General features: G+C 40.0%; 2 protein-coding genes across 2 annotated transcripts in view; one reads left to right on the forward strand and one right to left on the reverse strand.

Moving 5' to 3' along the window:
- STX8 (syntaxin 8) overlaps window positions 1–21,332 on the reverse strand; it is a 246,211-nt gene extending 224,879 nt beyond the window's left edge. Inside the window, exons 1-3 of the mRNA XM_006863506.1 lie at window positions 21,193–21,332; window positions 10,901–11,000; window positions 691–785 (exon numbers count right to left, since the gene is read on the reverse strand). Coding sequence (XP_006863568.1) covers window positions 691–785; window positions 10,901–11,000; window positions 21,193–21,209 — 212 coding nt within the window. The 5' untranslated portion in view covers window positions 21,210–21,332. The remainder of the gene's footprint in view (window positions 1–690; window positions 786–10,900; window positions 11,001–21,192) is intronic.
- Window positions 21,333–22,386: 1,054 nt separating this feature from the next.
- Window positions 22,387–26,824, forward strand: part of WDR16 (WD repeat domain 16) — an 86,752-nt gene continuing 82,314 nt past the window's right edge. Inside the window, exon 1 of the mRNA XM_006863421.1 lies at window positions 22,387–22,479. Within this exon, the coding sequence (XP_006863483.1) occupies window positions 22,410–22,479 (70 nt within the window). The 5' untranslated portion in view covers window positions 22,387–22,409. The remainder of the gene's footprint in view (window positions 22,480–26,824) is intronic.

Consider the following 26,824-nt stretch of genomic DNA (forward strand, 5'->3'; position numbering starts at 1 on the left):
TTAGGTAACAAGTCACATGTACTTTTTCCTAAAGTGATTCAATTGTGAATTTCTAAAACAAGTTGTTAATACTTGACAATGTTGGTGGTGGGAGATTGAAATATTAGCACAATTTACTTCAAACAAGCACAACACACACCTGGAACAGTGTCTACGCTTCGAGCAAACAAGTCACATCCCAATAACCTATGTACACAGAAAACAAAACAAAAATGTATGGTTTCAATATTAAAAAAAAAAAAAAAAGTATGGTTTCTACTAGCGTTGGCTCCACCAAGAAGAGAATGTACTATTTCAAACTGTGGAAACTTCAGAAGCCAAATCACAGCTCAGGGTTAGAAAGGAAGTTTTCCTGTTGGAGAGTAGCTAGCCATTTTCATGACCGTCTAGACAGGGAGCAACGCAGCACTGCGCCAATACAGTACTGACAGAAAACATTAGTTTCCTGCCCTGTAGAGGTTACACCCAAACAAATGAATTCCTTCAGTAAGTCTTGCCTTGCCAGCATGGTCGCAGTAAGACACGTAACAGACACTAAGAGTAGAAATCAAGATTACAGGCAAAAGTTTGGAAACCAGGTCTTCCTCAAATGGTGGAAAGAATCTGGGTGGCCCAGATTCCTTTCCTTCTTGAAATATAACTGCTTTTCCTCCCACCCTAGAAAAGAGGTGGAAATGTTTACATGGATACATCTGATGTGTTGACACAGCTCTTAGCAATAAGTCCTTCAAAAGGGCGATCTTTTCCTTCAGATTCTGCAACAAAGTTCTGATTGTGACCGTAAGCTGAAAAGAAAAGAACACATCCTAAGTATTCTAGTTCAGAGGTATACAGTCTACCAGATACTATCAAGTACGCTGTGCTTTACTTCCTGTGAATCTACCAAGGTAGGGTTGGGAGGGATGTTTAGTCCCCAAATGACAAAAAACTCAGGGTTGTCAAAAATCTTAATGGTGACTCGACCCGGCCTAGCCCGGCCGCCCACCTAATACCTGTACCCATTCTACAACCTGACCAAGTGGTAAATCAACCCACCCAGGATTTCCTATGCTAACTGGACATTCACTACTCCCAGGCAGCCTTTTGTCAGTTTACCCTCACAAGAAGCTGGATTCTGTGCCCTGAGTTTCTACCCCCTTGTAGATAACAGGTGTACAACTATTTTTATAGCAGTAATTGTGTGCCCACGTCTTTGTTCACCCACAGTTTCGTCAACCACGCTTCAAATGATCAGACTTCAAGTCCCACAGCTTTCCTGGCTAATTATCGCTAAACACACTGGGATATTTATATCCCACTGATAGAACTTCATAATGGTGTGGTTTTCCTACCAGAGCAATGTGAGTCACATGCGATTTCTTTTCCGAGAGTGTGTGAATTTTCTCCAGTCATTCTACAAACTCTGAGGAAATCTGTTTGTGACTCGAAGTGCTACATTAAAGAATGACGCATGGGTAGGGAGAGGCTCTCAGGAATTTGGAAATATGACAAAAAATAGGATCCACTTGAATTAAATCACAATCAACTATAGATGAAACCAAAGACATGCGGCATTACTTTAAAAAGACAGAACGTCAAACGTTTAGCTGGCTATTTGACTAACAGTAGCAATCCTACAATTGTAGTTGAAGCAAGTGCCCTTGTCTGAGATCAGCAAGGTCACCTGTCAGAAAGAAACAGCAGACTGTTCACACCCCAAGCAACCCAATAAGGGGTCAGCAGACAAGAAAAGGCCAACCGCACTATCACAATACCTCTGGAGACCTCAGAAAGACTTCATTCAAGGAGTAAAGAGAAAACAAGCAAACATACACACACACACACAGTATGTATATATATTATGGTTGTTGTTCTTGTAAGTGCAGTTGAGTTGGTTCCAACTCATAGTGACCCTGTATAGGGTTTAAAGAGAAAGTCCTGGCACGGCGCTGTGGGTTAATGCACTAGACTGCAAAGTTGGTTTGAACAGCAAGGTCAGCAGTTCAAGCTCACCAGCTGCGCCTCAGAAACCCCATACAGGGTCGCTTGGAACTGACTCGATGGCACTTAACAACAAAGAGAGAGAGAAAGTCCTGCTGTGGTGCTGTAAGGTAAGCACTTGACTGCAAACCACAAGGTCAGAGGTTCAAACCCAGCAGCCACTCCTTGGAAACCCTATACAGAGTGCCTGAGTCCAAATGGATTGCATGACACTAACATATGGATATGTTCACATACATATACTATGTTACATGCATGCACACATACACATATACATATGTAAACATACATATGTATGAGTCCTGGTGTGGCACTGTCGGATAAACTCTCAACACTAGACTGCAAGGTCAGTCTGAACAGCAAGGTCAGCCAGTTCAAACTCACTAGCCACTCTTTGGAAACCCTATACGGGACCAACTCTACAGCATTTAACAACATATACATACATACATATGTACATACATACATATATATATATATATAGAGAGAGAGAGAGTGAGGCTTCTGGTGTGGCACTGTAGGATAAACACTGGACTGAGACCCACAAAGTCAGCAGTTCAAACTCATCAGCTGCTCCACAGAAACCTGTATAGCGTCACTATGAGTCGTAAACAACTCAACAGCACTTAACAACAACAGCTCTATATAAAGAGCCCTGGCAACACAGTGGATTACAAGCTGAGCTGCTAACAGCAAAGTCTGCAGTTCGAATCTACCTGTTGCTCTGTCAGAGAAAGGTAAGACTTTTTGTTCACACACACACATAAAATGGGAGTGCAGTGGTTCTGTAAGGATAAGCACTGGACTGATAACCCTAAGGTTGGTGGTTTGAGCCCACCGGTCACTCCATGGAAGAAAGATGAGGCTTTCTGTGCCCACAGAGATTCACAGCTTCAGAAAACCTATACAGGGTCACTATGTCAGAACTGATTTGACGGCACTTAATAACAGCAAACATATACATTTTGCTTGGAAACCCTATACAGGGTCACTCACTATGAGTCAGAAACGACTCAAAAGCACTTAACAACAACTATACAAATACACACACATATCTATATATACACAAACACACACACACACACCAGGCTTATTAGTCGACAGAGGAATTCAAATGATCAAAGAATATAAACACCAAGCCCATGCTCATTGCCATTAAGTCGATGAAGACCCCTATTGACTCTATAGGGACAGAACAGAACTGCTCTATAGGAGGTCAGAAACTGTAAATCGTTACAGGAATAAGTAGTCTCAGCTTTCACCCGTGGGTTTGAACCACCAACTTTGGGGTTAGCAACCCAATGCCAAGCCCACAGCGCCACCACAGGGCTCCTTAAAAGAGATTATGGCCATTAATAATAATGACTCAGATCCAAATTTATTAGCATACACATATGAGGGGGCTTCAAAGGCTCATGGAAAAATCCCATTACCTTTTAATTTCATTTTTCAAAGGACTTTTTGAAGCCCCACTTGTATATACATGATAGTTTGGTTTTTTTAAATATCGAGCTACAAAAGAAATGGAAAAGTATAAGAAGAGCAACATAGGTAAAAACTGTCCAAGAAGTAAGTAGTTGACTATCTTAATATTTTATAAGGAAATTATTAGAAATTATTTTCTGTTACCATAATTAAACAGAAGCTTTCAAAGCATAGGAAAAAAACTGGGAGCTTAACTCATTGTTTACACGAACTTGACAAAAAACATCAGCAGAAGCTGCAGAAAAAAGGAAACCATGTGCCAATGATGTATCTAAGGCTTATAAATGTGGGAGTGTTCTTAAAGATAATAGTAAAGCCAAGTCCAAGTTATATTTAAAAGGATACTATATCACAGCCAGGTAACCTAATAATGAAAACTAATAATGAAGCTCATACTTTTAGTAATTAAAAGCAGAATAAGCATGTGATTAATATAATATGAAGGAAACTGCTTTAAAATACATTTCTAATTAAAAACAAAGAGAAAAGAACCAAACACGACTTTCTCACCTGCAATATTACTGAACAGTGCTCTAGAAATGGTAACCAATGCAATAGGACAAGTTAGAGAAATAACTGAGAAACAGATGAAATAACCATGAAAGGCAGATTGATGAAAGTCTACTTAGGGAGTTTAAGAGGATCAACTGGAAGATTATCAGAAACAATAAAATATGTTGAGCATAGTGATCAATTATAAAATGAAAAAAAAATGAAGGATGTTGTTCCTAAAAGTAGATGAAAAATCCTTATTTGTTAACTGATAATAGTCGATTTGAGGAGTTGAAATGAATCAACTGAAAGATTGTAAGATACAAGAAGAGAGGTCAGTATGGTGATGAATTATAAAGTGAAAGGAATCAAGGGTGATTCTAAACTGAAGTAACTACTGGTAAGAATCTTTTTATCTTACTTTTAAAATATCAGTAATGCAAACAAAATCTAAAAAGTATTTGATATAGTGCTTGACATACAGTAACTATATAGTAGATAATACTGCTAAAGAGACAGGTGAAAGAAAACAGTATTGTAAAAATATAAATTTTTCCCAATTTCATCAAATAAAATATACTGCATGGCTGTCTATTCAACATGCCAACTGAAATTCTTTTATTGGGAAAAGGGAGGTAAATGAGGCACAGTACAATTTTTTTTTGTTTTGTTTTAAAACAAAACTTTGTTAAATTGCTCTAAAAGAAAGAAACATGAAGAAGACACGGAAAAGCCATGTTGGTGAGTAATAAAGGGGGCATTAAACAATTAGATAAAGAGCTCTGGTTGCGTAATGGTTCCAAGTCAGGCTATTAATCTCAAGGTCAGCAGTTCGAAACTACCAGCAGTCCTATAAAGATTTACAGCCTCAGAAATTCTATGAAGGGTCACTATGAGTTGGAACTAACTCCATGGCACACGACCACCAAACAATTATATATTAAATAATTACTTAAAAAAAAAAAGGTACAAGGGTGTGATGCTGGCAGGTTCGACAGCTTCATTAATAAAACAGAGCACAAGGTCCAGAAACAGCACCCTCCCACTGCTGCTGAATCAATTCTCATACAGTAAGCAGCACTATACAGGACAAAGCAGAACTATTCCTTAGGGTTTCCAAGATTGGAAAACTTTATGGAAGTAGACAAAAAAGTGCTTTGTAAAATTTCAGTGAAATATAGGACATTTCATACTGGGAAAAGGACCCCACCTTCCCCCCAACCAAAAGAAAAAAAGAAAAAAAACCATTGCCATCTAGTAGATTTGACTCATACTGACCCTGTATAGGGTTCTCGAGGAGCAGCTGGTGGGCTTGAACTGCTGACCTCCTGGCTCACAGTTCAGTGCTGATCCAACAGCGCCATTAGGTAAGCTACTTATATAATCTCTACGCAAGAAAGGCCTTTCTAAGCATGACTCCCCACTCCTACTCTCACAAAGCGAAATACTGGTAAGTTCGGGTAAATTTTAAAAACACAAACGGGTCAAATGCCATTGAGAAAATCAAAAGCCAAATTAGTAGAAAAAAATACTGTACCAAATAGACCACCTACTTATTTATTCAAAATGTCACATGGAAAGAATAAACTAGAAATTAATAATTAAAAAAGGTTACTTCTAAGGAATAGGTGAAGAAGAGGTAGAACAGACAGAGTGGGAATGAGACAAAACTTGGCTGTACCTATTTATATAATTTTAACTTTTGGACAATTTGTTTTTTATCTCAAAAAGGTTGCTAGTTGATAATAGTTGACTTGGGGAGTTGAAATGAATCAACTGAAAGATTGTTAGATACAAGAAGAGAGGTCAGTATGGTGATGAACTATAAAGTGAAAGGAATCAAGGATGATTCTAAACTGAAGTAACTACTGTTAAGAATCTTTTTATCTTACTTTTAAAATATCAATAATACCAGCAGAATCTAAAAGGTATCTGATATAATGTTTGGCATATAGTAACTGTACAGTAGATAATACTGCTGAAGAAACAGGTGAAAGGAAACAACATATCCTACAAATGACTACAAACAGAAACAAAGAATAATATAAAGCACAGGGGTAAAAAAGAATCCATTCTAATGACTTCTTAACAGAATAACCAGACTAAGCAGTGCTTACTGGAATTGCTTCCAAATATAAAGAGAGAGAGAAACCAGTCTTGAACTTAGTGTTAACAGCAGTATTAGTCTAGTAATTCTGAACTGTTTTCTGTAAACTGTAAGGCAGAACAACTGAGTAAAACATAATGATGCTTTTGGAAAGCAAGTTTTCTTAGAGCAAGAGCAGTATAGAGTGGAGAAGATGAGGAAGAACCCTGGGGTGCTGGATTTGAATTGAAGGTATTGGTATGAACTTGGGTTTTCTTTAAAAAAAACAACAACAACAACAACAAATTTCCCAGCCAAAATCTACCGCTGTTTTTGGATAGCCCAAGAGCTAAGGATAGTTTTTACATTTTTTAATGTAAAAAAAAAAAAAAAGACTTTATAATTTTTTAGATCATTGAAAACAGTTGATCAAAGAATCGACGATACTGCAGTCTTGATGATGAAGTAACTGGTTGGCTATAATGGCCATTCGACACATGCAAACATGTTATTAAGTTGTTGGTAAGTGTTCAGTCAGTTACAACTCATAGCAACACTGTATAGGGTTTGCCCAGTAAATACATATACAATCATAAAACCCCAAACCATTGTCATCGAGTTGATGCCAACTCACAGCAACCCCAGAGGACAGAGTAGAGCTGTCCTGTAGGGTATCTGAGACTGTATGTTCATGGAAGCAAGCAGCCACATCTTTCTTCCTCACCTCAAAACAACTGGTAAATTCAAACCACCCACCTTTTTATTAGCAACTGCCAAGTAATGTGCCATTAGCCACACATCATTAGGGCTCATTATATACATTCATACAAGGGGGCTTCCAAACGTTTGTGGAAATTTTCATTCTCTTTTAATTCCATTTGTTTTCCTCTTTTATTTTGATGAGAAGGTTCATTAATCTTATTTGAAGTTACCCTGTAATATATTATTTTCTTCCCAAGTTTAAAATAGTCTGCTCTATTTTTAAATCAACTTGACTTCCTCACTCTTCATTTACAATTCTGTAACTACACTGACCCCTCTTTTTCTTTGTAGTTTTCTTCATAGAATTGAAAACTCGGGTTTCCTATTTCAGTCCTTTAGGTTTGTTTTAGACTCCTGGTGTGGCACTGTAGGATCAGCAAAGGACTGCAAACCACAAGGTTGGCAGTTCAGACCCACCATCCGCTCCTTGGAAACCCTGTACAGGGTTGCTATGAGTCAGAATCGACTTGATGGCACCCAACAACAACATTTCTGGGTTGATTTCTTGGTGGTGCTGCCATGTATGTTACCTCAGGTTGTTGTATACACTTGTTGGTTCTCTGGGTGGGTTTTTTTTTGTAAAGTTAATCTGGTTTCTATAAATTCTTTAATTTCTATTTGTCTGGAAATGTCCTAATTTTGCTGTTGTATCTGAGGGACAGTTTTGCTAGATAAATCATTGTTGATCGGCAATTTTTTTTCTTTCAGAGTTTTATACAAGTCATTGCATTGCCTTCTTGTCTGCATGGTTTCTGCCGAGGAATCAGAGCTTAGTCTTATTTGTTCTTCTTTGTAGGTAACTTTTTGTTTTCCCTGAGCTGTTTTTTGTCTTTGGTTTTGGAAAGTTTGGTTATACTGTGTCTTGATGATTTTTGGGGGGGTCTATCCTGTTTAGGATTCATTCAGCTCCTTGTATGCTTCTCATCTTTAAGTAAATTTTTTCCTGACAACTTTTTAACCATGTTCTCTGTGCTTTTTTTTTGCCTCTTTCTGGAATTCAAATCACATGCAAGTATTCCTCTTGATTTCATCCCATAAAAATCTTAGGCTTTCTTCAGATTTTTGTCTTTATTTATTCTGATGGTACTTCTAGCAGCCTAGTGTTGACAGGTTTGTCTTCATGCTCACTAACTCAGCTGCCCATTGATTCAAATCTACTCCTTTGCCCTTTCAAAGCATTATCTATTTCTGAAATCTTAGTATTAATCTTCTGCTCTGCTTTTACAGTTTTTGTACTGTTTCTAATTTTTCATTTATTTTGTCTGTTTGGTCTTGTAGAGTTTCCCTGAATTCTTCTAAAGCTTTTTCTGTGTTCTCTTTGCTTTCATCTTTAGATTTTTCAATCTCTCTCTCAATCCATTTAAAGTACCTAGGTATTATTCTTTTGAACTCTTTATCAGGTAGGTCAATATGTTTTCTTCCTCAGAAATGTTTCCTGCCTCTGCATTTTGGTCATTTGTTTGAGCCACTCTGTCTTGTTTCTTCATGTGAACTAAGAATGTATCTTGTCTCTGAGACATTGTGCTCTTAGTGTATTTGTATTTAGTTGATGATTATACATTGATGTGTTTTTAGGCACTCACCACTTCCCTTCTGGTGTGTGTAACAGAGAACGGAAGTCTGTGCACAATGCTCTGTTTGCTGTTTGTGTAGTATACTTCAGGGGTAGGTTGGGCTGGTGTTGGCTGCTGTCTATCATTGGTCAGGTGGTATAGGTGTTGATAGTGACTCTTGTCCAGTAGGTGGGCTGTAGGTGGTGCTGTCGTGGCTGGGTTATATGGGCACAGTTGCTGTCTCCCATTTGTGTGGGATAAGAAGAAAGGGAGTGGGGGGAATACCAGAGGAAAAAACAAAAGAAACAACAGCAAAAAAGAAAATAATAAAAGGGAGGGGGGAATCAGTAGGTAGCAGCAAAAAGAAATAACTCAAAAGAGAAAAAAAAGAGAATTAAAAAAAAAAAACAGAAAAGAAAACACAATAAACAAAACTACGACATGGAAGAAGAAAAGAGAAAGCGATAAGAGAATAGTAAAGAAAAATCAAAGAGGGAACAGGAGAAGGGGGAGGAGAAAAAGTAGAAAATGGAAAGCAGAGGAAGAAAAGATAGAAAACAAGGAAAGGAAGAAAAGAAAAAAGGAAAACACTAGGGCAGAGTGGAGAGAACTTGGGGCAGGGTAACCTGTTACCAGCTGGCTACTCTCTGCCAGCCAAGGAGCTCTCTAGGTGACAGGAGGTGGGGTGAGAAGATGGAATGCTTGGCTCTAGGTGGAATTCCTGTGGACCTCGGTGTTGTCTGTGGTTAAGTCACATATTCTAGAAGCAATTTGTGTAAGTCCTAATGGTGGCTGAGGTCAGCATGACTGTTCCTTGAAGGAACTCTTTCAGGCCCAGAGGGCAGCTAGGGACAAGACAGCTGGTTATGAGAGTTTCTGTTCATCCAGAGCTAGCTGATGACTGGCAATGCACGTTCTTCTGGTCTGAAGAAGCAGAGCTTACCTGGCTCCAGACGACATGAAAGGGTGGTGCTCCTGGCATCAGACTCACAACAGCGTCGCACTGACCTCCAAGAGGAGGCTGTACAGGGGGTGGGCGATGGAGGGGGCTGGCCACACTCTGGTCACCAGGACAGTGTGAGGAACAAGGGAGAATCACATCTTTGTCTTCACCAGCTACCGGAGTGCATCTGTACCATCAGGTCAAGGTTTGGATCCAGTCTTGCTCAAAGAGTTCAAGATGGTTACACCCAGTCATGTAGCTGACATTCACCCATCAGTCCCCTCTCTTGCTGTCTTGTTTCGTTTCTTCTCCGAGTCAGTATTCAATCTACTTCTGTATCTTTCCTCTGAAGCTTCCAGTTCCAGGAATATCATCTGTATCTGTTTCATCTGGTCTCTTGTATCTTCATTGTAGAAGACATGTGTAGTGTGTCTGCCTAGTCTGCCATCTTGCCAGAAGTCTTTCAATTCCATTTTATCACAAACTTTTTGAAGCCCCTTGTATATAACCAAACCAAACCTTTTGTCATTGAGGTGACCCCAATGTATAGCAACCTAACAGGGCATAGTAGCTAAGGAGCTCTGGTAGCATAGTGGTTCGAGTCAGGCTATTAACCTCAAGGTCAACAGTTTCAAACTACTAGTCATTCCACGGGAGAAAGATAAGGCTTTCTGCTTCTGTAAAGATTTACAGCCTCGAAAACCCTGTACAGGGTCACTATGAGTTGGAACCGACTCCACAGCACATCACAACCACTACCATGAATCAGAACCGACTCCATGGAATACCACCACCACCACCATATTGTATGTTTATGCAAATAGTGCATACACTTAGTCAGTTTTTGCAAACTTTGCAATTTCCTTGCACTTTTATTTTTTTATGCATGCTGTGCAATTATGTGCATGAGTGCATTTTCCATGTGGGCATATTAAATATGGAAAAAAATGCAGTATATGAGTATGAGACCCCTGGTGGCTCAGCTGCTAAACTACATGGCTGTGAACTGAGAAGTTGGTATTTCAAACCCACCATCTGTTCCGTGGGAGAAAGACGTGGCTGTCTGCTTCCACAAAGATTGCAGTCTTGGAAACTCTCTGGGACAGTTCTACTCTGTCCTATGGTGGTTGTTGATGGTTATGTGCCATGGAGTCAGTTCCCACTCAGAGTGACTCTGAATAGGGTTTCAGAGGCTGTAAATCTTCCTTCCAAGGATCCACTGGTGGATCGATCTTGCAATTAGTAATACAAAGCATAATTCACAACACTACCAGAGCTCCTAAAAGTACAGTTGTTGTTGTTGTTGTTATGTGCCGTGAGTCGGTTCTGACTCATAGCGACCCTGTACAGGGTTTCCGAGGCTGTAAATCTTTACAGGAGCAGAAAGCCTCATCTTTCTCCTGCAGAACAGCTGGTAGTTTCAAACTGCTGACCATGAGATTAGCAGCCTGATCCGTAACCACTACAACACCAGAGCTCCTTAAAAGTACAGTAAACATATGTAAGTAAATACAGACAGAGAGCCTCAGAAGTAGCAGGGTTTTAAGGCATCAAAGGTCAAATCAATCATTTTAGGTACTAATCCTCTCCTAGCATTACCTTGGTTGTATTTTCACCATTTCTTTCATACTGATTTCGCTGTTGAATTTTCTCAGCAATTTGTTGGGCAATGTGACAAGTAGAATCATATGTGGAGAACCTGCAGCAAAGTCACAAAGGGAGAAATAATTTTAAGGCTCTTTAAAAATATATATATACCTATGTTATCTAAGATTGAGTTACTCACTCTAGTCACAAAGCTGAATTTCTGAAGTTGTCAATAAAAGAGGACAATAATATGCACGACATGCATTGGATGGTACTTACCTAGTGCCAGGCACTACTCTGAATGCTTCATTTCAAGTAGCTCAATTGACACAAAGAACGCAATGAGGTGAGCACCATTCTAGTTCCATCTTGCCTGTGAGGAAAGGAGGCTCACTAGGCTTGAACCAAGGCTGTTTGACCCCAGAGCCTATTATTCGACCTATTACAAAGCAGTTATATTTATTTATTCATGAAAGAGTCAACCAACATTTATGGAGAGCCTCCTCTGTACTGAGCACTGTTTCTAAGCGCTGAAAAAAAACAGCTGTGAGCAAAACACACAAAAGCACTGCTTTCCATGAGCTTACATTTTAGCGAAGAGTGATGGGCATAAAAAAAATAAATGAACAAACAATGAAGACAGGGGAAGACATAGGGAGGTATGCGACGCCTAAATGGGATAGAGATAAATAGTGATTTATACACAACCTTGGAACAACAGTGTTCTATGACACAGGGATCAAGACATGGTCTGAATCGGTAAAGAAGGGGGAAAAATGTTTAGATGTTTGACTGTCTTATGGATATTGGTTTCCCCTACCTACTATTATAAAATAGACATTTAAATGTGATAGAAATTAATATTGGGAATTATGATTACAGAAAGCTTGTAAGCCTGCCTTCAGCCTATAACTGATTGGATTTGCTAAAGGGGGAATTAGAATTTGCCCAGGGACACCAGTTTCTTGTTAAGCCTTTGTAGAGTATGGGGCCTTAGATGGAATCCTGAGTCCCACCCAGAACCTTCTGAGTGGAACATTCCCACTTGAAAAGACATGCAGACCAACCCAGAACTGTTGGGAGAACAGAAGAATCTTATTGAAAGAAAGACTTGCAGAAAAAAAGCAGACTGTTTGGTTGTTAGAATATCAAGCAAACAGTTTGCTTTGGGGATAAGAAAAGTCAGTTCATCAGGGAAAAAAACCCTTCTAAGACCAAAACTCAAAGGGAACCAACAAGCAGTCTAGTATGCTCACTGGTGACCACCCTGGTCTACTTGTGAGTGGAAGTTGGGGAAATGCACCAATGAAGACATGGGATGACTTTGGCATGTTCCGTTGACACCCATTGACTTCGAGATGAGAGAGAGAGGAAAAAGGGCTGCTTGGTCTGAAGTTTAAGGAGATGTGTGAGCCCATGGAAAGATTCTTCATATTAAGAATCAAGCTTGTTTCCGCAGTGCACTGGGTTGAAAGGGATGGGCAATGCAGACATTGGTTATCAAAACTGGGAGGCTACAAAGGCACCAAGAGGCTTAGTTTCAGAACAAGGGAGGTAAGGTAGAATCCCCACTGAACAATTTTCCTCTTCTCCATATGGATCTGCTGAAAGAAGATGGTAAGGATGCTGATAGGCTTTTATGAGTCAATTGTGAGTAATTGTTAGGATTAACTGTGGTTGTCACAGCTTTAATTGTAGAAGATACATAACTAAAAGGGGAGAGTAGTTAATCTTTCATGTCAGGAGCAGACAATCCCAGATTCATTAAGAAGAAAGAGTCTGAGTGGAGCATGAGATCCTACCCAGAAAAGCAGTGACAGCACAGGCGGTGGCAGAGGTGATGGCATGGAGAGAGAGAGAGAGATAGAGCGCGAGCACGAGCAGCTGCGGGCTCTAGGCCCATGGACTGAGGAAGGCTGTGTGCCTGCAGGCAGGAGGCTGGCTAGCAGAATGTGCCCTTAGGATATTTAAATGAATATTATTTTTTCTTTTGTGTATGTACATCAAATAACTTTTGCTTTGTTCACTTGTGAAATATAAGCTGTAAAAGGGAAGCCACAGGGAAGAAGTAGGATCACTGTTGCTCCAGAGAGGGAATTGTAATCATTGAGATGAAGTAAAGTGTACAATTTGGTGAATGTAAAGCTGATGATCTTGTCTGCAAACCTTTACTCAATTCACTAAAAACAAAAACAAAAAAAAAAAAAAACCCTAGATAGTAAGCTTGGGGGGCAGGATCCCCAGGGAGAATAATTCAGAGAAGGGGGATTGAACATGTTCAAAATGCAGAATGCAAGTATTTCCAACCAGAAAAAAAGAAAAACAAAGATTAAATGGAATTTTAATAAGAAAAAAAAACAATTGTAATAAATACTCAGCTGCAAAATAAATAAATAATGAATGAATGAAAAGTATGTACAGAAAATAAAGTACGACAAAGGGACAGAGAGGGACAGGGGAGGCACTATGTAAGGGCAGGTGAGGACGTTAGTCACGTTAATAGTTCTGTAAGGGGTTAGGGGAATGAGTTTACAGCACAGAAAAGCAAGTACTGTTGATCCTAAAACAAAACACTGTGGGGCAAAGGACACACATCCAACTGACATCAAAGTTTCCCAGAATTTCATCAAAAATGTACTGAGCTCCTCTTAGTTATTCAACCATGCTGGGACTTTCTTGATTCACAATGCATTCCCAGCAGACCCTTATAGTCACTTCTGTTAGAATATTTTTACTTTCTATTTTATTTAGAAAAAACAAACAAACAAACACTAAAGTGTGAATATACTTTTCATGGCACTTTAGGATAAGCACTGGAATTCCAACCACAGGGTCAGCAGTTCTTAAGCCCACCAGCTGCTCTGTGGGAGAAAGATAGGCTTTCTGCCCTCGTTAAGATTGGCAGGTTTAGAAATTCTATACAGGGTCCCTATGAATTGGAACTGACTCAACAGCATTTGACAATGACAGACAGTCCACTCCTGGAATAGGAATTCTGCTGTCCTAATTTTTGCTTGAGCAAACAAACAAACCATTTTGGTTACGTCTTTGAGATCCCATGTGTCACTTTCACAATGAGCTGCTTATGTATCACTGTACACTGATGTGTCTTCGAATGAGGAGAAGCAATCTCTAGTTGGTACGCCTCATCTGGGCCGGGTGCAAGGCTGAGCTTTACCTTTTAAGCTTCCTAAGGATTTTATGTTGTTAGTTGCCACTGAGTTGATTCAGACTCATGGACACCCAATGTGTACAGCACAGAACTGCTCCATAGGGTTTTCAGAAGCATATCACCAGGTCTGTTTTCCAAGTTACCTCTGGGTGGGTTGAACCACCAACCTTTCAGTTAGTAGTCAAGTACTTAAACATCTGCACCACTCAGAGACGTCTATAACATGAGTGCTATTTTTTTATCCCTCTTTCACAAATGAGGTAAGTAAGGCTTCATAGGCATCTTACACAGTTTTAAAATTTTTAAAACACTTTTCCAATTTTAAAGTGATGAAGTCCATTTTAAATTCAAGAATCTGATTACAGAGCTACATGTATCTTAACCATATTCTGAACATACATTCTGAATGATGGCATTTAAGGTTTATAAATACGCCCACTGCTTGCCTGTCAGTTTGTCTGTGATGGCTTGTACGCTGCTGTGATGCTGGAAGGTACACCATTAGTACTTTAAACACCAGCAGGTTTACCCATGGTAGCCAGGTGTCAGCAGAGTTTTCAGACTAAGACAGTCTATGAAGAAGGAGAAGTGAACAACTTCTGAATAGTTAGCCACTAAAAACCTTACGAATGGCAGCGAAAGAGATAGAGCCAGAAGATTAGCCTTTTGGTTTGAAAGGCACCCAAAATATGACTGGGGAAGAGCTGTCTCCTCAAAGTAGAATCAACCTTAATGATGTGGATGGAACAAAGCTTTGGGGACTTTCATTTGCTAACGAGGCATGGCTCAAAAGAAAAAGAAAAAGCTGCAAATATCCATTAATAAATCAGAACACGTAATGTATGAAGCATTAATCTGGGAAATTAGGAAGTCATCAAAAATTAAATTGAATATATCAAGATCAATATCCTGGGCATTAGTGAGTTGAAATTAACTGGTATTGACCATTTTGAATCTGACAATCCTATGGTTTATGTGTTGAAGAGGAATGGTGTTGCATCATTGTCAGAAAGAACATTTCAAGATCTATCTTGAAATACAATGCTGTCTGTAATAGAATAATATCCATACATTTATAAGGAAAACCAGTTAATATTATTATTCAAATTTATCTACCAACCACTAAAGCCAATTTTGAAGAAGCCAAAGCATTCTATCAACTTCTTCAGTCTGCTATGGATCAAACATGCAATGAAAATGCACTGATAATTACTGGTGATTGGAAACAAAGAAGAGGGATCAGTGGTTGGAAAATATGACCTTGGTGACAGAAACAACACTGGAATTCCCATGACAAAATTTCACAAGACTAATTCATAGCAAATATCACATTTCAACAACATAAATGGTAACTATACATGTGGACCAGAGTCCTGGTGGGGTGCTGTGTGGGCTAATGCGTCAGACTGCAAAGCCATTTGAACTGCAAGGTTGGTGGTTCAAGTTCACCAGTGGCTCCTTGGAAACCCTATAAAGGGTCGCTATGGGTCGGAACTGACTCGATGGCACTTAACAACAACAACAACAATACATGTGGACCACACCAGATGGAATTGACTATATCAATCAAATTGACTATATCTTTGGGGAAAGATGGTGGAGAAGCTCAGTATCATCAAGGCCTGGAGCCAACTGTGAAACAGACCATCAATTATTCATATGCAAGTTCAGGCTGAAGCACAAGAAAATTCAAACAAGTCTACATGTGAGAACCAAAATATGACCTTGAGTTTATCCCATCTGAATGTAGAGACCATTTCAAGGATAAATTTGGTGCACTGAGCACTAATGACCAAAGACAGAGGAGTTGTGGGAACACATTAATAATATCATATATGAAGAAAGCAAAAGGTCATTAAAAAGACAGGGGAGAAAAAGAAAAGACCAAAATGGATGTCAGAAGAGACTCTAAAACTTACTCTTGAACACAGAAAAGCTAAAATGACCAGAAGAAATGATGACGTACAAGAGCTGAACAGAACATTTCAAAGGGCAGCTGAAGAAGACAAAGTAGAGTACTAGATATAATGAAATGTGCAAAGACCTGGAGTTCAAAAAGCAAAATGGGAAGAACCTACTAGCATTTCTCAAGATGAAAGAATTGAAAAAAAAAAAAAAAGTCAAACTTGAACTTGCAATATTGAAGGATTCTATGGGCAAATATCTAACGGTGAAGGAAGCATCAGAAGTTGATAGGAAGACACAGCCACTGTTCCAAACAGAAGTGATCAATGTTCAATCATTTCAACAGGTAGCACATGGTCAAGAACCAATGGTATTTAAAAAACACACAAGAGGGACTAGAAGAAACTACTGTTGAATGATAATGCACAGAGGAGATTGTAATCATCGCAATAAAATGATGATTGTAAAACCGATGTTCTCCCATGTAAACTACCATTCAATTCACAATAAAAACTTAAAAACAAACAAACAAACAAAAAACAGTCTGATGACATCTGAACCAATGGTATTGAAGGAAGAAGTCCAAGCAGTACTGAAAGCATGGGCTCCCAGAATTGACAGAAAACAAATTGAAATGTTTCCCCAAAATGATGTACTATGCTAGAGGAGCACACTCACTTAAGCCAAGAAACTGGGAAGACAGCTACCTTGCCAACCAGTTGGAAGAGATCCAAATTTGTACCCAATCCAAAAAAAGGTGACTCTACAGAATGTGGAAATTATCGAAAATATTCTACCCATGAACATTTGTGCTGAAGATAATTCAAAAAACGGTTGCAGCAGTACAACAACAGGGGACTGCCAGAAATTCAAGCCAGGTTCAGAAAAGGAAAATTCAGCTGACCTCTGTTTTACATAAAAAGTTGGAAGTGACAATATAATGACCAGACTCGAGTTAGAAGAGAAAAATGTCTGTGGACCTTAGAAATCAATTTGATATGAGGAGTGAAGAAAAACTGAATGATTAGAAGACATATGAAAAGTTAATTAATTTTCAATGAAAATTTTAAAACACTATTGAAATAGACTTAAATAAATGGAAAGATGTTCTTTGCTCATGGATTGGAAGACTTTAATACTTTTAGGTTGTTAATCCTACCCAAAGTGATTTATATATTCAACACAATCCCAATAAAAATCCCATCAGCCTTCTTTACAGAAATGAAAAACCAACACCCAACCAACTTTATACGAAATGGCAAAAAGGGCCTGAATAGCTAAAGCAATGTTGAAAGAGAAGAATAAACCCTGCTATGAAAAACATCCTAAAGGGAGTTCTGTGGACTGAGAACCAACAAGAACACACAACAACTACAGAATGACGTACATGGCAGCATCAACCTGAACTCAGTTGACAAATGGAAGAGTCAAGAACAGAATAAAATTATAAGAACAGAGGATCTGGGAGGTCAGTCTACGATCAAAACAATTACAATGTGAAAAAAAGGTAAACACAGAAGAACAGAGATCCAGGTGGTGGAAAATTAAGGTAGATTACTGGATAAAATAGACTGTCTTAAATGGAGGGAAGAATTAATGGAATATAAGGTAACCACAATGGGGCTGGGGTGGGGGGTTTACTTTGGGTGTTGGGGAGGGCAATGAAAGAGAAGAATAAAGCAGGATTCCCACATTTTGATTTCAAAACAGATTAAACAACTACACTAATCAACTTGGTACTGGTATAACAGTAGACACACAGGCCAATGAAATAGAATTGAGAGTTCAGAAACAAATCCTTATATCTATGATCAACTGATTTTTGACAAGTCCATTTGATGAGGAAAGAACTGTCTCTTCAATAAATGGTGTTGGGAAAATTGGATTTCCACATATAGAAAAATGACACAGGATCCATGCCACACATGTTATAAAAAAAAAAAAAACAAATTCAAAATAGTTTACACACCTCAATGTAAAAAGTAAAACCATAATATTCTTGGAAGAAAATGCAGAGGAATACGCCTTTTTAACAATGGATTATGCAATATAATAACAAATGCACACATAGCAAAGACAAAATAAAGAAATGGTATCTCATAAAACTTACAGAAACTTTTGTTCATCAAAACACTTCACCAAAAAAGTAGAAAGACAAGCTACTAATTAGGAGAGTATCTTTGGAAGTCATATAGCTGTCAAGAATCTAACAGCCAATATTGTATATATAGAATGACCAAACTTAACAAAAGACTAATAATCCAACCAAAATATGAACAAAGGACTTGAATGAACGTTTCACCAAAAAGGACATTCAAAAGGCCATCATACACATGAAAAGAAACTCAAAGTCATTAGCCATCAAAGAGATGCAAATCAAAACCATAAATGAGATCCCATTTCACTCCTACTAGGATGGTTGAGATTGAAAAAATAAAACAGCAATAACAAATTTAGCAAGGATGTGAAGGAATCGAAACCCTTATTCTTTGCTTCTTGTTGTTGCTAAGTACTGTGGAGTCAGTTCTGACCCATAATGACCCTTCATAGGGTTTCCCAAGAGCAGCTGGTGAGCTTGAACCACCGACCTTGCAGTTCAAACATGTTTGCAGTCCAGTGCATTATCCCACAACACCACACCAGAACACAAACAGGTCGATAAGATGAACTACAACACCTGAGAGACACATACTCCTTAGAACAATCAATCATAGGAGAATAAAAAGGTTGTGTTTGTCCAGGAAGAAAGTTCAGAAGGCAGGAAGGGACAGAAAAGAAGGATAAATGGAACCCAGAAAGAGGACATGGGGAAGATAGTTGTTACCTTGTGGGATTGCAATTAATGTCAGGAAACAAAGTGTCCATGAAGAGTTAAGTGGAAAACAAACTTACTCTATGAACTTTCATCCAAATCACAACAAAAAGTTTTCTTTTTAAATGTTATTTCAAAAGGGGGAAAAAATAAAAACAAAATATTATTATTGTATTATGTTAAAGATGGTTTAGTATACCTGGACGTATTTCTTATGCATAGAAATATTTTTTATGCATAAAAAGATACACTATTCCTTATACACTAAGAGAAACCTTAGGTTCTCACCATACCTAAAACTGTTCCACCTTATGTTCAAATTCGACTTAAAGAAAGATTTAGGAACAGAACTCATGCATAATCCAGGAACTGCCTGTACATTCATCTCTACTTCCTTCTAGTTCTTTCATGGTTCTGTTTTTACATTTAACTTTTTACTACATTTTGGTGCAATGCATTTAGCTTTTTGTCCCTTACAATTATTAGCCAATGAAAACCCTATGGAATAAGTCCTACTCTGACACACATGGGGTTGCAACCAGTTTTTGTTTTCATGTGTGAAATGAAGGGAGATGGAACAGCCTTTGCAATCTTTTTCTTTTAATTAAATAATTACCTAATCTAACAAAAAGGGTTGTTGTAGTTGTTGTTGTTGTTTGCCGTGGAGTCGGTTCCTACTCATAGCGACCCTGTACAGGCTGGAAATATTTACGGGCACAGAAAGTCTCATCTTTCTCCCACAGAACAGCTGGTAGTTTTGAACTGCTGACCCTGAGGTTAGCAGCCTGATTTACAACTACTACGCTACCAGAGCTCCTTAAAGGGCCATAGTTAAATGAGTTATGTCATTCATATGATTATTATAACATAAAAATCTTGTTTTCAGAGAACACGCAGTCATATAGAAAAATGCACCCTGTTTTGGACTGTGTGTGTGTGAGTGAGTGAGAGAGAGAGAGAGAGAGAAAAAAAACAAAAAGGAAATCTACTGCCATCAAGCCAATTCCAACTCAAAGCAATCCTATAGGACAGAGTACAACTGCTCTGTAGGATTTCCAAGACTGTAAATCTTAATGGGAGCAGACAGCCTCATTTTGCTCCCATGAGGCAGTTGGTGGGTTTGAACCACTGACTTTGCAGACAGCAGCCCAATGCGCAACCCACAAAGCTCCTATAAATCAATCCTAGCTATTTCCAAATGGTAGAGTTAAAGATAATACTGATTTTCTTCTCTGCAAATTTTCACTACTGTCAAAATTTTCTACTCGGAAAGGATGTTGTTGTTAAGTGCCATCGAGTTGGTTCCGATTTATAGCAATTCTGTATAGAGTTTCCAATGAGCAGCTGATGGGTTTGAACCGCCAATCCTTGGGTTAGCAATGCAGTGTTAATCCTACAGCATCACACCAGGACTCCCTGGGAATGTTGGTTGTTATTAAGTCCCTTCGAGTAGGTTCCGACTCAAGATGACCCTGTATAGGGTAGTTTCCGAGGAGCAACTGATGAGTTTGAACTGCCTACCTTGCGGTTCAAACTGACCTTGCGGTCTAGTGCTTATCCTATAGGGCCATTGTTAAAACCAATGTTATATCAATGAAGAGATTGGCACAAACGATCTAGGTATTGGGCAGCTTTCACCTTTATCTTGGAATTCATTCTCCTAATATTCTGACCGCCTGCAACTTAAATAATTATATTTATAATAGCAACATAAATTTATATGCTAATAAGAACTTTAGAAAGCTATAACACGTTTTTAATTATTAAGCAAAAATTCAAGTCCAATATATTGCAACGATATATTCTTTGGGATTAGAGTTTCTTTTACCTCGTTATTAAATAAATTATCTTCACCCTCATCAGCTATTGTTTTACTGAAGAACTTGCTGTTGAAACAAGTCTTCATGATGTTTACGTAAAACGTCTTATAAACAAGTGCATGATTTCCCTCACAGGTCCCTACAAACTCGCAAGATTTAGGTCCTATTCCCAACTGCATGGGGACGATGGATTCTAGACCTTAGTTTCTCCATCTGTGAAATAAGGGAGTTCACTAAATGGTCTGACAGTCCACAAAAGAGATGACTTCTACTTCACTTTCAGAGTCCAGTGAAGCCTGCACCAGCCAGCTCCACAATTCGTATGGGAGGAAATCCCCATGCAAGAGGCAGCCCCGAAGGGTTAAAAGAACATCCAGAAATTCGACAAGTGTCTAGATCCCCAGGGGGCACAGCCTACAGAACCCAGGGTGGCGGGATGCCACGGAGTTCTCAGCAGCAGAGTTATGGGTGCTCGTGGGCCACGCCCCTCATTCTGAGAGCCCTCCAGCCGCAAAGCCAAGCGATTGCCAGCTCCCAGGAAGCCTAGTCACCCGCAAGGACCACCCACAGACGGTCGCCCTCACCCGGGGCTCACCAGGGGTCCGGGGCCATGGTGCAGTCTCCCCCTCTCCTGGAACACTTCCTGCTCAGAGCAGCTGACTACGGTGGCCCGCCCGGCTCATACCCCGCGGTACGGCCCGTGCGCAACTGTAGCCTTGAGTTTGCCAAGTGAATGAACACTCTACACTGGGCCGAAACACTTGCTCCAAAAAAAGCAAAGCGCTCCCCTAGGTAACGATAGGTTGCAGCAATTTGTGCCTATTAAGAAACGCAAACAGTGCAATTAAATTGCAGTTGAACAGAATCTAAGCATTACCCTTAGGAAGGTAGGTAGAGTTACCCCCTGAAGATTTCTGTTGAGGCATCGTTTCTGACTCCTAGCGACCCTATAGGACAGAGAACAATTTCCCCATAGGATTTCCTATGCTGGAGTCCTGGTGTGGCGCTTGAACTGCGAAGTCTGAGGTTCAAACTCACCAGCCACTCTTTGGAAACCTTATACAGGGTCGCTCTGAGTCGGAGCCGACTCGACAGCACTTAACACAATCTTTAAGGGAACAAATTGCCCAGACTTTTTCTCCCACAAAGCTACTAGGTGGATTTGAATGGCGAACTTTTTGGTTAGCAACCTAGCACTTAACCATGTTACTTAAAAATGTGTCCTGCTTCAAACAAGGAGCCCAATGAAGTATCAATTATGTATTATTTTATGCCAGCCTTCCCATCTGAAGAGTCCTGGTGGGACAGTGGTTACGCGCTTGGCAGCTTCAAACCCACCACCTGTCTCTAAGCTGGAGAAAGACAAATGGCTTCCATAAAGACAGACAGCATTGGAAATCCTCTGGGGCAGTTCTACTCTGTCCTTTAGTGTCACTGAGCCAGAATCGACTCGACGGCAATGGATTTGATATTTTTGGTTTTTCCATCAGAGCGATCCTCTAAATTGGATTATAAAGAAAAAACAAATCTCATTAGATGCTTGATTATATAGTTATCGAGAATGTCACAGACGCTATAAGTGGAGGGAAGGAGTGTCAATTCTGTATATTTAATCCCTCCTTAATTTCCAGAGAAATATGAGCGGGGAAAGTAGCCCTTCATTTGAATGAAGGGAAAGGAACTCAACCTCCCCTAGTTCGGTTTCTGCAAGAGCGTTGATCTGGTGCGCATGCGCACCTCCGTTACCATAACGCCCGGAAGACGCTGCACTAGCAAGGAGACAGAGAGGAATGTGAGAGGAATCTTCTGGTGATGGATACCCAAACTTTGCCCGAGGCCGAGGTGGCCGAGCTGGAGCTTGAGGCAGTGATCGGCTTCAATGGTGAGGTTTCAAGTATCTCTGGACTGGATTGTTCAGAAACTCCGGGAAGGTGTAGCACAAACAGGGACAGAGAGACACCTGCTGGTGTCTGGGGTGCAGGGTAAGTGGTGAGTCGTTGGTAAAAGCCCTAGCCAGGAAGCCAGCCTAACCTCTCTGATCCGAAGGCATTGGAGAGTGGCTTCCTCCTCCCGTGGACACTCTGTGGCACCCAAAACCCAATCAGACCAAACCCACTGCCTTGGAGTAGATTCGGACTCATAGTGACAAGTAGACCTGCTTCTTAGGGGGTTTCTGAGAAAGTATAAATCTTTACAGGAGCAGGCAGTCTCACCTTTCTCCCCAAGAGTGGCTGGTGGGTTTAAACAAACGACCTTCCGGTTAGTAGTCCAATGCTTGACCCACTTCTTCTCTAGGGCTCCTTTTCCTACTCACAGGCACCGGATAAGACAAAGTAGAACGGCCTCCATAGGGTTTCCAAGCTGCAAATCTTTACAGAAGTAGACTGCCACATCTTTCTTCCACGCAGCTTTGGTGAAGTTGAACCACGGACCTTTTGGCTAGCAGTACAGCACTTAACCACTACACCCCCAAGGTTCCCTTCTGTAACGATCACACCATGGAAACCCTATGGGAAAGGTGTACTTCGTTCTGTTAAAGTCTCTAGACTGGAGGGTGATTGTTTTGTATTCTTTTGAACATAAAGGGACACTTAGAGAGTGCGGTGAGTTTGTTTGTTTTTTCTGGGGCGGGGGAGGGACGTTGAGGGATGTGAAAAGCAATAGATTAAACTTAACAGAAAGCACACCTTTTTTTTTTTAAAGCACATTGTGATGCCTACAAGCTTTAAAATTGTAATAATATAATAATAAGATTCAGAATAATCAATGCTTATTTAAAGTTTTAAGAACATTCTAGGAGTCCTGGTGTGGCACTGTGAGCTAATGTGTCATACTGCAAAGTCATTTGAACTGCAAGGTCGGTAGTTCAAGCTCGCCAGCTGCTTTTTGGAAACCCTATACAGGACTGCTGTGGGTCAGAATTGACTCAATGGCACTTAACAACAACAGGACTTGATTCATGACCTTCACCTTCATTTTACTTTAACAGTCTTGATTATTAAAAAAAACAACAACACTTATTATCCACACATTTTTAAAGCCACTAGTGAACCAATTCTTAAAGCCTCGAGTAAACCAATATAGAACCTCATGTAAACCACTCAGCAGTTGAAGTCATGCTGCTTTGCAGGGCTTCAAGATCAAACATTTGATATAAAAGATGTCGTAGTATCTTTTATGACTTTTACTAATTTGCCTTTTGGTGTTATTGGTGTTAAGTGCCATCAAGTCGACTCCCACTCCTAGTGACCATGTATAGGGTTTCTGAGGAGTGGCTAGTGGGTTTGAACTACCAACCTTATGATTAGCTTGTTGTCAAGTGCCATTCGAGTCAATTCCAACTCCTAACCACCCTGTGAAGGGTTTCTGAGGAGCGGCTGGTGAGTTTGAAGCGCAAACCTTGCTGTTCAAACCGACCCTGCCATCCAGTGCATTATCTTACAGTGCCAGATCAGGACGCCTTTGTAGTTCGCAGTCCAATGCTTACTCTACTTTTGATTAAATTGATTGAATTTTTTATTACCTTCTCTGCTTTGTGATCATCAATATTCCTTCATATAGGTAAGTATAAGGAGGCCTGGTACCTTAGTGGGTTATGAAGTAAGCGGCTAACTGCAAGATCAGCAGTTAGAATCTACCAGCTGCTTCACGGGAGACAGATGAGGCTTTCTGCTCCCGTAAAGATTTGCAACCTTGGAAACCCTAAATAAGGTGGCTATGAGTCAGAACCAACTCAACAGCACACAACAACCACCACCCTAGGTAAATACACATTTATTTAGAAATATTATATGCCAAATGGTATGCTATGTGTGAGAGAGCACAGAGATAAATGCATAATGATAGCTGGGAAAAGATGTTTAGAAAACTGGAAAAAATACAATGAAGCAAAATGAAAAATCAACCTTCACACCAAAATCAGCTTTTTGTGTGATCTTTTAATCTAGACATTTAACATATAGGTATGTTTTTTAATATAAGTAGATCCAGACAATATCTATTATAACCAGATTTTTCCACATGTTGGTAAAGGAGCTGTGGTAGCATAGTGGTTATGAATCAGGCTGCTAATCTCACAGTCAGCAGTTTGAAACTACCAGCTGTTCCATGGGGGAAATATGAGGCTTTCTGATCCCATAAAGATTTACATCCTTAAAAACCCTGTACAGGGTCACTATGAGTTGGAACCGACTCCACGGGACATGACGACAACAAGTATGTCGTGCTAATTTTTTCTTACCAACAGATATGCTCTGTTCCTTATGTTTTTTTCCTAGAGAAATATATTTTTAAATTTTTTTATTGGGATTTGAGTGCAAGCTTATAGAGCAAATCAGTTTTCCATTCAATAATTCATACACATTTTGTTGCATGACATTGGCTGTGGGCCTCACAATGTTAACAGTAACATATTCCCACTTCTTCCTGTGTTTCCCATTTACATTCGTCCGCTAAAACAGTTGCCGTTTAATCGATCCTGACTCGTGCCAGTTCAGGGTAGAACTATGCTCCATAGGGTTTTCAGGATGAATTTTTCTGAAGTAGATTAATAGGACTTTGTTCCGAGGCACCTCAGGTTGGGCTCGAACCAACAGCCTTTCAGTTAGCAATGCCTGTATTCACCATTTGTACCACCAGATGTCTCCAAGGTTATACTGTTGTTGTGAAGTGCCGTCGAGTCGGTTCTGACCCATAGCGACCCTGAACAGGGTTTCCGAGGCTGTAAATCTTTATGGAAGCAGAAAGCCTCATCTTTCTCCCGCAGAGCAGCTGGTAGTTTCGAACTGCTGACCTTGTGATTCACAGCCCGATTCGTAACCACTATGCTACCAGAGCTATACTACCTCACGACGAAAAGAATGTTATTGTTGTTAAGTGCCATTGTGTCAGTTCCAACCCATAGCAACCCTGTATAGGGTTTTCAAGGAGCAGTGGTGAGCTTGAACCACCTACCTTACAATTCAAACTGACTATGCAGTCCAGCGCATTAACCCACAGTGCCACACAAGGACACCTGTTTTAAAAAAGAAAGAAAGAAAAAAAGAATAGGCAAAGCTTTGTGAGAATCTGAGAGAATGATTCTATTTTAAGCTGAAGAGGGTTCAAGAAAGGTTAATTCAAGCTTTAAAATTGAGTAGGGGTCAATGGGTAAAGATTGAGAGACAGAAATTCCAGAAAATGTGAGGACTGATTAAGGAATGATAACTGTCTCCTGGCTTCAGGGTCAGGGACTGGAGAATAACACAGGAAAGTCAGCCCGGAGTTAGATTTACTCTTGCCATCCAGTTGGTTCCAATTCATGACAACACCATGTGTGTGAAAGCCAGGGTTTTCTTGGAACAGATAATCAGGCTTTCCTTCTGTGGAGCCACAGAAGGTGGTTTTGGACTGCCAACCTGTAAATTAGTAGCCGATCACAAACCATTTGCAAAGGATGGAGTTAGATTTGGTTTTGTTGTTTAGAGCAGTTGAGTCAGTTCTAACTCATCGTGACCCTGTAAAAGGTTTCTGAGGAGCTACTGACCTTTGTGTTTAGCATCTCAGTGTTTCTCCTACAGCACCACACCAGGGCTCCACAGTTAAATTTTGCTGTTGTTGTTAAGTGCCATTGAGTCAGTTTGGACCCATAGCGACCCTGTATAGGGTTTCCAAGAAGCAGCTGGTGAGCTTGAACCGCGGACCTTACAGTTAAAACAGCTTTGCAGTCTGGCGCATTAACCCACAGCGCCACACCAGGACTCCATAAAGAGTTAAATTTGGGAGGGCTTAAATATCAGGTCACAGAGTCCTGTTGTGATGCTGTAGGATAAGCATTGGATTGCTAACCACAAGTCGACAATTGAAGCCCACCAGCCACCACTCCTCAGAAACCTTAGACAGGATCATTATGAGTCAGAACTGACTCTTCAGCACTTAACAAGCACAACAACATCAACAGATCAGGTCATTGAATTTACACATGGAAACAAATAAAAAGCAAAAGCAGGGTTCCTTGATCACTGTGACATAATCATTGTTAGATGCCTTCGAGTCCTTTCCTACTCACAGCATCCCCGTGCACAACAGAATGAAATGCGGCCTGATCCTGTCATCCTCACAATCATTGTTACTCTTCAGTCCATTACTGCTGCCTCTGTGCCAACCCATCTCATTGTTAGGGGTCTTCCTCTTCTTCGCCGACCCTCTACTTTACCAAGCATGATGTCTTTCTCCAAGGACTAGTTCCT

The sequence above is a fragment of the Chrysochloris asiatica genome, unplaced genomic scaffold (assembly GCF_000296735.1).
Source record: "Chrysochloris asiatica unplaced genomic scaffold, ChrAsi1.0 scaffold00054, whole genome shotgun sequence".
In the NCBI taxonomy this organism is placed as follows: Eukaryota; Metazoa; Chordata; class Mammalia; order Afrosoricida; family Chrysochloridae; genus Chrysochloris; species Chrysochloris asiatica.